Consider the following 13,324-nt stretch of genomic DNA (forward strand, 5'->3'; position numbering starts at 1 on the left):
GAGTGGCAGAGGTAGGATTCAAATAGATCATCTGGATCCAGAACTTACACTCTCAACTATTATGCTGTCTATATTTATCTTGTATTCATCCAAGTATCAAATTCACTTCAAATTCTATTTTTTTATTTCTTGAGACACATGATTTTCGCATGTGTACAATCATTTATTTAATAAAAGTGCTGATTTTAAGTTTTCCAAAATATGTATCAATTGTTTAATTTTCTTTTCTATTGCAATTGCCTAAAATTGTCTAAAACAATTTTAAATAGTAAGAATAGGTGAACATTTCTTATGTTCCTGATTTTAACTGAAATGTCCTAAGATCTCACCTTTTAGAATGCTGTTTAATTTTTTTGAATAATCATCTTAAATATGACTATCATATTTAAGTGTTTTTTCTTCTTGTTTTACCTAGTGAGTTTTATTTGAATAAGGAGTGGTTTCTAAAATTTATCCAAAATATTTTAATCCTCTACAGATAAGATCATAGCTTTCTACTTTGATTTTTATTCTAATTATGTTAATAGATTTCCAAACATTGAAAAATACTTGCATTATCAGCAAGAATTAGTAACCACTTGGTTATTAATTTGGTCTAGCATATTATTCTTTTTATACATTGCTGGATTCTTAAATGCAAATAGTTCTTTACAACTTTTACACACATATTTTAGGAACAATTTTGGTCTAAACAGCTTCTTTTTGGTACTATTTTAATCAAGTTTTAATCATTAAGGTTATGCCAACTTCCAACTTCACAATATGAACTTTTATGCTATCTTTTTTGGGGGGCGGGTATGTGTGGTGTTGAATAGCTTTTTAAATGTTGGATTTAGTTGTACTTTGAAGGTTATGTAAAATTTACCTAGGAATCTGGCCCTTTTAAGTAGTCCCTCTTTTAATCACCTTTTTAATCTCTTCTGAGATAATTGGTTTTGACAAGTTTTCTCTATGTTCTGAAATCATCTGGGGGTAATCATATTTTCTGAGAAATAATAAATCCTCTAGATGTTTCAAATTTATTGCTTAGAATCGTCCCTTTTAGTTGTTACCATCTTGTAATCTCTCTCCTTATTTTTGTTCTCATTATTCCTTAATCAGGATCATGAATAGCTTTCTATTTTATTAGTCTTTTTAAAGAATTAGCTTTTTTGTTTGTTTTTAATTTCAGTTTTCCTACTTCCTTCGGTTTATTTTCCAGAAATGAGCAAAGTATCTGTATAATAAAAGATGCATAGTAAATTCATTTTTTGTTGGTCTTTATTATTTAAATATATTCCTTAACAGTATATTTTTCCTACAATTATGGCTTTCACTATCTCCCATAAATTTTGGAAGCAGAATTTTCTTTTCATTGCTTTCTACTGCTTCTTATCATAGTCAAGAGACATCATAATCCATGGGGAAAAGTGTTTTTGTTTGTTTATCTCTTTGTTGTTTATTTCTAATTTTACTAAATTTTATGATAAAATGTTTTGGCTTACAAAATCTCTGCTTTTCTGAATTTTTTGTTTCTTTTTGTGACCAAATACATAACTGGTTTCTGTAACTATTCCACAGAAATATAAAAATTGTATCACTTTTAACTGACAATTATAAACTTCTGGATATATATCTTAGATAAATTTTTTGATTAATGTTATGTAATTGCTGTCTTATTTTTTGTCTTTTATATCCGCCTGATTTTCAAGGAAGTGAATCAAAATATCCCACCATAAATGTTTTAACAACCTTTTTTCCCCTGAATTTTTGCTTTATAAATTTAGCTAGTTTATGGTTTAATGTATGCATTTTAAGAGTGTTCACCCTTCCGTACAGTTTGTCTTTTATTATTTACTTAATGGTCCTCATCATTCTGTTTAGAATTTTTAATCATAAAGCCCACCTTTCCTGGTATTAATACTGCCACTCCTGCTTTCATTTTGTTTGTCTACCTGATCTCTCTTTATTGTCAACCATTTTTTACCAATTTAAGTGTATGTCGTAGAAATGCCAATAATTTTTATGAACCAGTTGAGTAGTTTATGTCAAAATTCAGTACATTTACATTTCAGGTGATATGTCATATAGTAGATGTTAATCCTTCCATCTTGTTTTATGATTATTCATTATTTTACCTCTTTCTTCTTTTTCCTGGGAGCTGTTTTTGCTAAATTAGCCAGACTGCTATTCATTCCCTTTTCCCCCCTGCTAATTAGGTAGGTCTATTGTGCTTTTTTCATTCTACTAATGACTACCTTCCCTTTCCATACATTCATATTCAAATACATGTTTTTCATTGTTAAGTGAACGCAAGATAGCAATTATTTCCCTCCAATAAGGCTCTATTTCATAAGTGCTTCCCCCTCTCTCCCTCTTCAGATGAGATGAGATTTTGGAACACTTTTACTTTTCCTACCACTTTCCTCCAACTATTGGAATTTACTGACACAGGTAAATGCTCTTAGCTCCAGCCTTTTGTTTAGGTTTCTCTTGTAATGCTTCTTACACATTTCCAGTTGCTCTTTAATCCTCATCTGAGATTTACCTATATATACCACAAAGTTGATTTCTCATCACTGTTTTCTCTTCATAGGTCGTGAGTCTGATTCAGTTGGTATTCCTTCTTGAGTACTTCCTTAGATGGTGTATGTTGTTGGTACTGTCTTTGAATCTTTGCATTCCCTACATATCTTTCATCCACTCTGAGAGGTGGTGATATTGAAGGGCTTCAAGACATGCTATCCCAAAATAAGGCACCTTGCCATTTGAGAAAACAGCAGAAGCAGGAAGGGCCCCCTCTTACCTTCCCCCTTGCTCTTCTCCCCTGAAGCAAGTCTTAATATCCTCATTCAAGGGGTGCCCTCCCCATCCTGGGACGAAGGAACATCCTTACCTCTGAAGATACAGGGACAAAGAAGAATCTGAACAAAAAGGCTTAGTAAGCTCTCCCCAGTTTATTACCATCAGATCATATCCCCTTGGTACAATCATACTTCTCTACAACTGTCCACCTCTTCATCAAACCTAAGCATAAAAATACATGTTTACCTGTTTCTTAGGGTATTCATTTCCTTATGAAGTTTCTCGTGTCATATAAAACTTCCATTCAATAAACATGTATGCTTTTCTTCTGTTAGCCTGTCTTTTGTTATAGAGGCCTTAGTCATGAACCTAGCAATGGGTGAGAAAAGACGTCATTCCTCCTCTATGATATCTTCTCTGCATATGGGATCCCTGGGTTGTAGTTTCTTTCTGTCAGTAGATATTATTACACTGTCTTCTAGCTTCCATTGTTGCTGATGAGAAATTCATTACTAGTTTTATTTTTTCTTTTGCAATTAACAAAAGAGGTAACTTGTCTTTTCTCTCTAGAATCTTGTAAAATATTTTTATCCCTTGTGCCTGAGTTTGTGTGTGCGCATTTGTGTTTTCTTCTTAATTTTACCTGGAAATTTGTTTTCTGTTTTGAGTTATATCTTCTACCTGGTCTTCAAAATCATTAGACTCTCTTCTTTAACCAATCTATTGTCTTTTTTTTAGTTTGTAAATTGTGGCCTTTTTTCTCTAGCATTTGGTTGTCATTGTTGGTTTGTTGTTGGTTTTTTTTTATTGCTATTGTTCTTGGATTTCTGTAATGGCTTTTATTATAATTTTCTATTTTCGTTATTTTTGTTCAAGTTGTCTTCTTTTGTATCCATTGCTCATAGTCATTTTATATTTAAGAGCTTCCTAATCTATTTGTTCTGCCTGCTATCTTACTTCCTGCATGCTGACTGCCATAGAACATGTTTTCCCGGGAAGTCTTAAAGAGTGGTAAGTCCTGTCACACTCTAGGGACAAGCATTTCTAATCTCTGGTCTCCTTAGCTGGCACTCTCGCAATATCAGAGTGGAGAAATGCATCTGTTTAGGTTCCTCCAGCTTCTGAGGGGCCAAAGAAACCAGCTGCTCCTACAAGGCAATATTCCTCCAAGTAGGGTCCATTGGAGAGGCAGGACAGCCTCCCAGAACCACCCTAAGTCCTAGGACTTTATCCCATTCCAAGCTCTCATCTGGTCCAAAGGGAAAAGTGTCTGCATCAGCTCAGTCCTTTGGGATCCTAACAGAGTTGCAGATCTTACTTGCACCCTTGATCACTGCTCAGCTCAGAGGAGGTACGGAATCAGCTAGGACATACGTGGATGAGACATCATTCAAGCCACCATCATGCCAGAATCCTGAATACATATTTACAGGAAGACTCAGACTGCTCCTCTAATGCCCTTTGGTTCTTCACAAAAGAGGGTTATCCTTGCTAAGGGGCAGGTCTAGCATGTGGAATATTTGTATGAAAGATGGACTAGTGCTCAGGATGCAGCCCACCAGGGAGGCGCAGCACGGAGGAATTAGGGCACATGGGATCTACTTTCCTTCTTCTCTCTCTTCCCTCTCCCCAGTGGATTCCCCAAACTACACTTGAACTGGATTTGAATCAGCAACGGCATGAGATGAGAAGCACAAGCTGTGTTCATGGGGGCTGGGGCTGCTGAGCACTTCTGATGATGTTCAGAATGAAGAGAAGGCAAGTCCTAAACTGGGAGTTGCTGGGAGTGGACCGTGCTGGCAGGAAGACCGGAGGTGAGCCCCACTTAGAAATTAGTCTGTGCCTGTCTCTGTCAATCTGCCTTCCTCCGTCTCTTCCCTTCTTTGTAAATTTATTTTCTATTTTGATTTCAGTTATGTGCAAACATAGATGTGATGCTGTCTTTCAAATTTAAAAACAGATAACATTCCTCCCCATTGCCATGTTACAAATAAAGAATAAATGGTAGTCTTTTCATTTTAAAGTTCTGAAATTCAAAACCCCAACACTGACTGACCAACTCTTAAACGCTTTGGGTTAGGACTGTTTCAAAGATGGTTCTTTTCAGATTTATAGTGGAACAAATGTATTCTCATTTCCAGACATCACCTCTTTTCAGTGTTCACCCTCATGGCCAACATTCCTTGCTGGAGTTGATAAGCATGCCTATTTGGTCAAGAATACTACAGACAATGTGTATAGCACAGACAGCTGTAGCAGGGCAAAGAAGTTTTTTTAATTTATTACTTCTCCAAAAACTGTAGGATGATCTTACGTAGCCATTTCATAAGAAATTTGTCTCACACCTGATGGGATAAATTCTCTATAGAGATGAATCAAAGAAAATAATATCCAAGAATGCAAAACAAGTATTGTTACCCTAACCCCATCACACCTACAGAGAGCTCCACAGCTGCTAAAAAGAGCAGCCACTTCTATCACCAGTAAATCATATGAAGAGATTTAAAAAGAGAGGGAGAAACAGACCTTTGGAAGATCTAGTCAAATTACACATTACTGTGAAAATAAAATCATCCCCAGGTTTGCAATATCTAAATATAACACGTAATTAACAGTAGGTATCAGTCAGTAAAGCCATAAAAAATAACTAAAATCACGTTTGATAATAAGACATAAAATGGGTCAATAAAAATAAAAACATCCTATTTCTTGATTTGAATTCTCCATGCATTAACAGCTGCATTAACAGGGTCTCTGCTCATGCCTTCCTCCAGCTAAAGCTGAGCTGTACTTTCCTGTGTCATCCAAGGAGTAAATGGATATAGGACTGACAAGCTGTTCTAAAACTCCATGGTCAAGCTAAATTAGCATGATGCTTTGGAACTGTTTCAAAGATATTTGGCTACTATTAATATTTTTAATCTTTCATTTTTATTACATGTATGATGTCAGGAGCTGTGGTAGGAAGCACATTTTGTCAATTAAATAATTAATCCCACAGCATAATAGTCAGTAAGGAAAAATTGACATTTGTCAGGTTAAAAGAAAATGAAACCCTGGAAGGATTTTTCGTTATGCTTGTTCAAGAAAAACATAATCTGATAGCAGGCTTTCCTTATTCACGTCTCTCCTACACCTACCACTCCCGGTATCAGACCACAGGATGTATTTGCAACGCCTCCCTCGCCCTCCTCCTCGTCCCCTCAATTACAAAACCTTATCAATTTTATTTCCTGAACATGTCTTCAGTTTGCTCACTTCTCACTATCCATGCCATCACCATTTTAATCCAAAATTGACTAAAATTAGCTCCAATAAACCAAAGGGCAATTATTATACTGAATTGCCTGTTTTCCATTTTGGCAGCTGCACAGAGATTAGAAGAAACCTGAGTGCCAGCGGCAGACGGGCCTGGGTTCAAATCCCAGCTCAGCTCCCGTGAGCCATGCGACCTCTGGCCCCTGGGAGCCTCCAGGGATCAACCCGTGCAAGGAGGGGACTACTGGGACCGGCCCCCGCCCCCCAGGGACTGAGCACACACCTGCTTAGCACACCGACCGACGCGCGGTAAGGCAGCAGCACACATTAGCTATAATTAGCGGTCCGTTCCATTTCCGTTTTTAATAAATTCTGATTTATGAACACGTCAAGTGAATTGCAGCACCATCCCACACGGCACGTTCGTTTTTCCTTTCCCTTCTGCCCTGCGGCCTCTTCCCACCGCCCCATTCCCTCCGCCCGCTGCCTCGCCCACTTGCTCTTTTCTATGCCCCTTCTCCTTCGTTCTCCAGTCCTGGGCTGCAAGAAGCTGAGGAATAGCACTCTTTGGTCCCCTAAGCACTTCAGGCCCTGGGTTTCCACAAATGGTATCGCCGGGTTGTCAACAACAGTCTGCACTGGATTAACGCTGCCTGGGCGGTGAAAATTTCAGTGCGCTATTTTTAACCTGTGTGAGCATCTCTGCACTGCCAAAACCAAACCCTTGCTTGGGGTGGAGATGAGCCTCCTCCACACATCCCGCCGCGTGTGCTGCTCTTGCCTTCTAATAGTATTCCACACTGTAGGGTTTGAGTTGTGTGTGTGTGTGTGTGTGTGTGTGTGTGTGTGTGTGTGTGTGTTCCCCCCAATAAGGCAATAAACAAGTTATTTTTGTTACAAAAAACAAGACTTCACATTCAGTTCAGATCATATGCATTTCTACACTATTGTTTTTTAAATTGGTGAAAAATGTACACTGGTAATCTATTTCAGCTGTGTAGACAGTATGACAATACGAAAGAAACAAATTGGGTTTAGAATGATAATACAATAAATTAAAGCCCCCTGACTTACCAAGAGTACCAAGTAAGTGTTCTATATCTCCTCTAAAAAAAATGGATTTAAAATGTTCAGCTATTTTGTCCCTTTTCATAAAATTCGATACCAGTAATTAGTAAGGCATGCTTTAGGGGAGAAAAAAAAATGTCTCCTTAGCAAATCAAATGAGTTTTCTTTGCTGTGAACCGGTGTGGGTGAGTGAACACTATTTCAATCTAGTTAGAATGGCTCTTTGCACAATGCAGGGAAGAAAAGAACCATGGACAATTTTCAAACTTTTAAATGATTTGTTGCATTATTACATTTTCTTAAATGTGTTCCTGCCCAATATCAAACTGTTAGACACACTCTGTAAGGTGATTGGAAAAAAATGAATATATACTTTATTATTAAAGTTTAATTTATTTTTCCTCATTTCCAGATTAAATTAACTAAGGGATGCTAAATTCTATGTGAATTGTATTGTGCACTACAAATGTAAGAGGTTTTTATTTTTATTAATAGTAATCTTGCCCACATCTTGAGACTATATCAGAGGAAACAAAATATATGCCTTATATAAAATAAGCTACTGTCGTAAGTGTGGAAATTCTTAGGTTTCAGGGTGTGAAGTAAAGTTACAGAAATCATCATTCCACTGGTAGGATATGCAGGCAAAAAAACAGAGTGTAAAAATGTTTAACAAATATATGGGAATGTCCAAACCATGATGAATTATATTACAGGAAACCGGGATGTTTTAAGGTGTAACCTAAATATACTTGTTTGGGAGAAAGAAAATGGAATGTTTCCATGGCAGGCTTTTGCGTAAATCAGACAGAGGCAAAAGCAGGGCTGGGTGGATCATGAGATGATCTAGGACAATAATTCTTACTTTCTTAGGAGGGAAAGATGTGTTTTCTCACCACACTGTTTTCCTTGCACGGGTTCTAACTATAAAAATGTCCGTGAGCACCTTCATTCAGTGAAAAAGGGAGCCCGAGAGACTTGCCGATCAAGTTTGTGCACAAACACTTTGGCCATGTGCCGAATCACAATCTCAGGTATAAAATGTGGAGCTTTGGGGTCATTTTCTACACGTGTCAGCACCTGTGTCTGCAGGTCAATGTGCTCGTGGATGGCTCTCTACCTCTAATCTGGAATATTCTGTGACCATCTAATATCTCAAAGTCAGAATCAGTGGATAGAACATCAGAATCAGAAAATAATCACGTTACCTTAGGGTTACCTTAGGGTTTTACTGGGGCGATTACCTACCTTGTCTAGTGTACTCGTCTGCTTCTCTGTGAACCAAATCCTTTACTCTGTTTCCGTAAAGCAGCCTCGAGGAATCATGATCAAAAGCTTTCAAAGTTTCACTGGAACTGTAAGACTTCTGCGTGGGGACCCTGCACTCCTCATTGTCTGCCGAGGAATTTGTATACCGCCGCTCTTTTTCTCGTCTGCTCTTGGTCAGGGAGCAATAAGGCCTCCGTTCTTTCACATCCATGCTTCATTCCTTCTGTGTGCGCATCAGTCCTGCTCGTTACAAATTACGCTCAGGGTTCAATTCTCGTTGGCCCTCTCTGTAAAGATAAAAGGTTTGCATGATGTCAGCACGACATTCATCTAAGAACTGACTACTCTCTGTCCTTCTCAATCTGGAGAATGGTGGACGGCAATAGTATTGTCTATCTAGGAAACTTGCTTTCAACAAGAAATTAATACTTACGAAATCAGGGTTAAGAGATTCTGTGTCACCAAGAGGTGAGGCACACTTTCTGCTAATAAGAGCTATGCGTGTTTGCTTAACCTACTATATCTGATTTTTCCCACTAATACACACAAAAATATTTAAGCTCAGGCTCGAATTTCACTACAGAAACCAGTGAAAAATTGGCTTCGATAGTTTGTTAAACTTTCCGCAATGGAAAAGTTTTCTCCCATAGCATTTTCTCCATTCACAAGTAAATTCCCTTTCTGTTTCTTCCAAAAACTTACACTATTATTTTCTTTTTCTATTTTTTTTAAAGAGCAGGACCAAACTGGGAGCTTCTTGCAACTGAAATTTTGTCAAATGCACTGAAAATGTTATTATTTTATACCAAGACTTGTCCTTCCAAGGGCACAAGTCTCATGTTTTAAGAACCTAAATGTCTTGAATTGTGGAAAAAGCTTGTCCTCCTGCCAAACCCATCTGCTTAAAAATGCATTTTCCTCTCTAGCAAATGAATTTAATCAGTGCTATCCTGATATTTAAGGCACATCAAGTGGCTAATTCGATGGGATAGTTTCCTGCAACTGCCAGTAGCAAGAATAAGTTAGAAGAAGCCAGGCAAATTGTGTTTCTTTGCTTAGCAAATCTCTTTTTCCTGAACTTGCTGCACCAACAGTAGAAGGGCTCTGCTGCCCAAGACTTGGGGCCCAGAAGAGGAAGCTGCCCAGGGCTGATCCGCATTTCAAATGTCTTCCTTTGTCTCTTTATTCCCTCTCATGTTGTCCCTCCTTTCAATCTGAAGGTCCCTGAAGGCTTTGTCTTCAGCACTCAGTATTTTCCTCTCACCCTACACCTTTCCTAAATTCACTTTTTATTTGAGTGATTCCATAATCAACCTGAAATCAACGGTTCCTGGTGGCTCCTGGTCTTCTCTTTGGCACCACACACTTAGGGCTGTGACTTCCATTTAGATACTATTTTCTTCCACAGGAGCGAGGTCCTCTCCGGAAGAGCCCCTTTCTTCATCATTCGCTACCAGCACAAACATCACACAGCCCTTTAATGTGCTCCCAACTTGGAGTCTTGTAGCTGATCTCTCCCGTGCTGATGCTGCTTACAATGAAGTTCTCAACCAGTCTTGATTCTTTCTGTGCAGCATTGCAAGTATACCTCTCACTTTCCATCTCTTGCTTTCCATCCAGCTACAAGAAGAGTGGCTGACTCCTGGGCTGGAATGATCACACAGAGTTCTAGAACCTACGCTTGGACACATTTGGATGGCTCCTTCCTGCCGTGCCTTTGACGAAACTACACCCTCCCCTACCCATAATGCCAAAAAAGATCTCCTTCACATGGGCTTCCACGTTTCTCTGCTATTGAATCGAGCCTGGCTGTTCAAAGTAGTTGCTAATATTTTAGTTTGGCATTGAACTGTATCTTGATTTCTCTACCTTTTTCTTCTATTCCATGAATCTGATTTAAAAAAAAAAAATACTATTTTTCACTGACCCCTTCTGATTCATTACTCTATTATTCTCTTAACAAATCCTTCCAATAGCTCTTACTAGAAATCAAATTTCTCATATTACACCTTTCCTTTCAGTTTAAGATAATAATTTCAAGGTATAATGACAGAGATTATTTTTATACAACAAGATTAAAACAACATACCAATTCACTCTTTTTAGTCCAACAAAGAGAAGTTACTTTAGACAAATATTTACTGAATGGCTACTCTGTATTATTAGGCTATCTTCTAGGTGCTCAGAATGAGGAGTCAATAAAGCAGTGTTCCTGCCCTCCTGGTGCATCCATGTAGTCAGAGAAACAGGAACATTCTTTCTCATAGCATGAATAAATATGTCTGAGTTCAAGGGAAATTTTGCTTCCAAAATAACCTTGATCTCTTTAGATGAAAGGCCATATAGACCCTCAAAACTAAATGATCATCAGAAAGTTTTTAATTGACCAGAAAAATATAATTCGAGCATTTTTAGTAATAGAAATCTAAGATTCTAAATCACTATAAAAGTTTCATTTCTTGTCCTTCATTGCCATCTATTTTAAAATAAGTGTCGCTCTGTATACACATATGTATGCATTTTTGTACTTGAAAATGGGCTGATTGAAGCAGGCTTAAATTGCTTTTGTTTTGTTTTTGTTTTTGTTGTTGCTGTTGTTTTTCTCTGCTGCTATTTTGCTTCAATTATTTAGACCAGGTATTTACTGGCAGACTTTGGTCCACCAGCCAAATCTGATCTACCACTTGTTTTTGTAAATAAAGTTTTACTGGAATACAGCACATACATTTGTTTGTGTAGTATCCTTGGCCATGTTCATGCTACACAAACATAGTTGAGTGGCTGCAATAGAAGCTGTAGTGGATTGAATTGTGCCTCCCCAAAAGATATGTTGAAATCTTAACTCCCCGTACCTATAAATGTGATCTTATTTGGAAATAGGGTCTTTGCACGTGTAATCAAGTTAAGATGAGGACATACTGAATTAGGAGGGGTCCGAAATCCAATGTGTCTTTGTAAGTGACAGGAAAGGGAGATTTGGATACAGATACATACAGACACACAGGAAATAAGACCATATGAGGACAGAGGTAGCCACTGGGGTGATGTAGCTATGAGCAAAGGGTTGCTGGCAACCACTAGAAGTTAGGAGAAACCACTAGAATTTAGGAGAAACCACTGGAAGTTAGGAGAAACCACTAGAATTTAGGAGAAACCACTGGAAGTTAGGAGAAACCACTAGAAGTTAGGAGAGAGGATGGAACAGATTCTTCCCTAGAACCTCCACAGAGCATGGCTCTGCCGACACCTTGATTTCACAGTTCTTGCCTGCAGAACTGAAAGAATAACTTCCTGTTGTTTCCAGCCACTGGGTTTGTGGTAACTTGTGACTGCAGCCACAGGAAACTAATACAGAGACCTCATGGTCTACAAAGTCTACAACGTCTACTATTTGCTATCTGGCCTTTTACAGAAAAAGTCTGTGAACCCCTGAGTTAAACCATATATCCTTCCATTCTCTTTGTCCCTCTTTGTCCCTTTGGATCTTTGGATGCAAAAAGTATTCTCTTTACTGTATAGTTTTTGTGGTACAATTTTACAATCTTGCAAATTAGATCATCATGAAGTTCTTTAATTGGTAATATGAACATATGTCGTCGCAATTAAAGATGCAACTTTGTGGTAATGTTACCAAAGTTTATAAATCAATACCAATTAAATGTTAATAAACTAGTAATAAAAAGATAATTTTAGGTATTCTTGAGCTTTACAGAACATCTCTACCACCAAATATCTGAGTATTCTTTATTTGGGGAACAATCCTACAGTGCTATGATAAATCCAGATGTAGTATTTGAATACACTATCAAAGACGAAGGCAATTTGATCTTAGAGACTACAAACAACAAAAAGTCCTTTGTATTTGTCTTTTCATTTTTGTACGCAGTTGAAACTCTTCAAGGGTTTAATCTATACTGTAATGTTTGCAACTACTGATATGCTTCATTGATGAAAGTCAATGAGTTCAATATGACTTTAAAAGGCAGTTTTCTGTATTATCTCCTCCACTCAAGGCTTAAGATGAGAAGGTTAAGAAAGGCAGCCTCTTAAGTAGTGCTAAATTGTTGACTCACAGCCCTAAACAAGGAAGAGCATCACTGTGTGCATATTCAGCAAAAAGCGGTTAATGAACAGGACATTAGCTGCATCGGTGGGCAAGCCTTTGAAAAATAAGAAGAGCTATTAGAAAGAAAATTGACCCAAAACTTTCGATTGAACTGGCTACATCAAGTACACAACAATATCAAACTGATTCAGTTAATTTTCATTAGCTCCTTGAAAAATGACTCAGTTACTAACCATAGCACTCCTTTGGAAATCACAGCTGGTCTTCAAGCAAATTGGGTTGCTTGGTTATTTGTTGTTTCTCAATACTTTGCAAAATATTTGACTGAATGAATGGATAGGCAGTTCCTGACTTATGGGCACTAGACTTAGGGTGATCTTGTCCTCTATTTCACATATATTATTTAAATACACTTTGAAACTTGGCCAGATAACATTATTACATTGATTCATAATATATTCCCGTTCCTGAAGAAACATTTTTTTTTCTTTTATTTCAGCATATTATGGGGGTACAGATGTTTAGGTTATGTATGTTGCCCTTGGTCCCCCCCCAAGTCTGAGTTTCAAATATGTCCATCCCTGAAGAAACATTTTTTAATTGTACCTTTAGAAAGTAACTTGATTTTAATTGGAGTCTGTATATGTTTAAAACCTTTAATACCAATGATTACAATTTATCAAGCCCATAACAAACATCCCTAAAATCAATTGTAGTTATAAATTCCATGAGTTTATGTATCCAAGTAGTGACTGAAATAAAAACAAATATCCAAACCCAAAAGATTAAATAACCTGTTGGTCAAACTCATTCCTGCTTCCATTGTTATCTGTTTTCTAAAAGAATTACAAATCCTTGAATGTTACCTTGAACATCTAC

General features: G+C 37.5%; 1 protein-coding gene across 1 annotated transcript in view; it reads right to left on the reverse strand.

Annotated features, from left to right (window-relative positions):
• LOC105816473 (teneurin-3-like) overlaps positions 1-13,324 on the reverse strand; it is a 226,548-nt gene that overhangs the window by 16,943 nt on the left and 196,281 nt on the right. The window contains exon 2 of the mRNA XM_012651907.1: positions 8,359-8,666. Coding sequence (XP_012507361.1) covers positions 8,359-8,590 — 232 coding nt within the window. The 5' untranslated portion in view covers positions 8,591-8,666. The remainder of the gene's footprint in view (positions 1-8,358; positions 8,667-13,324) is intronic.

Source organism: Propithecus coquereli, unplaced genomic scaffold, assembly GCF_000956105.1.
Source record: "Propithecus coquereli isolate 6110/MARCELLA unplaced genomic scaffold, Pcoq_1.0 Scaffold374, whole genome shotgun sequence".
NCBI classification, from domain to species: domain Eukaryota; kingdom Metazoa; phylum Chordata; class Mammalia; order Primates; family Indriidae; genus Propithecus; species Propithecus coquereli.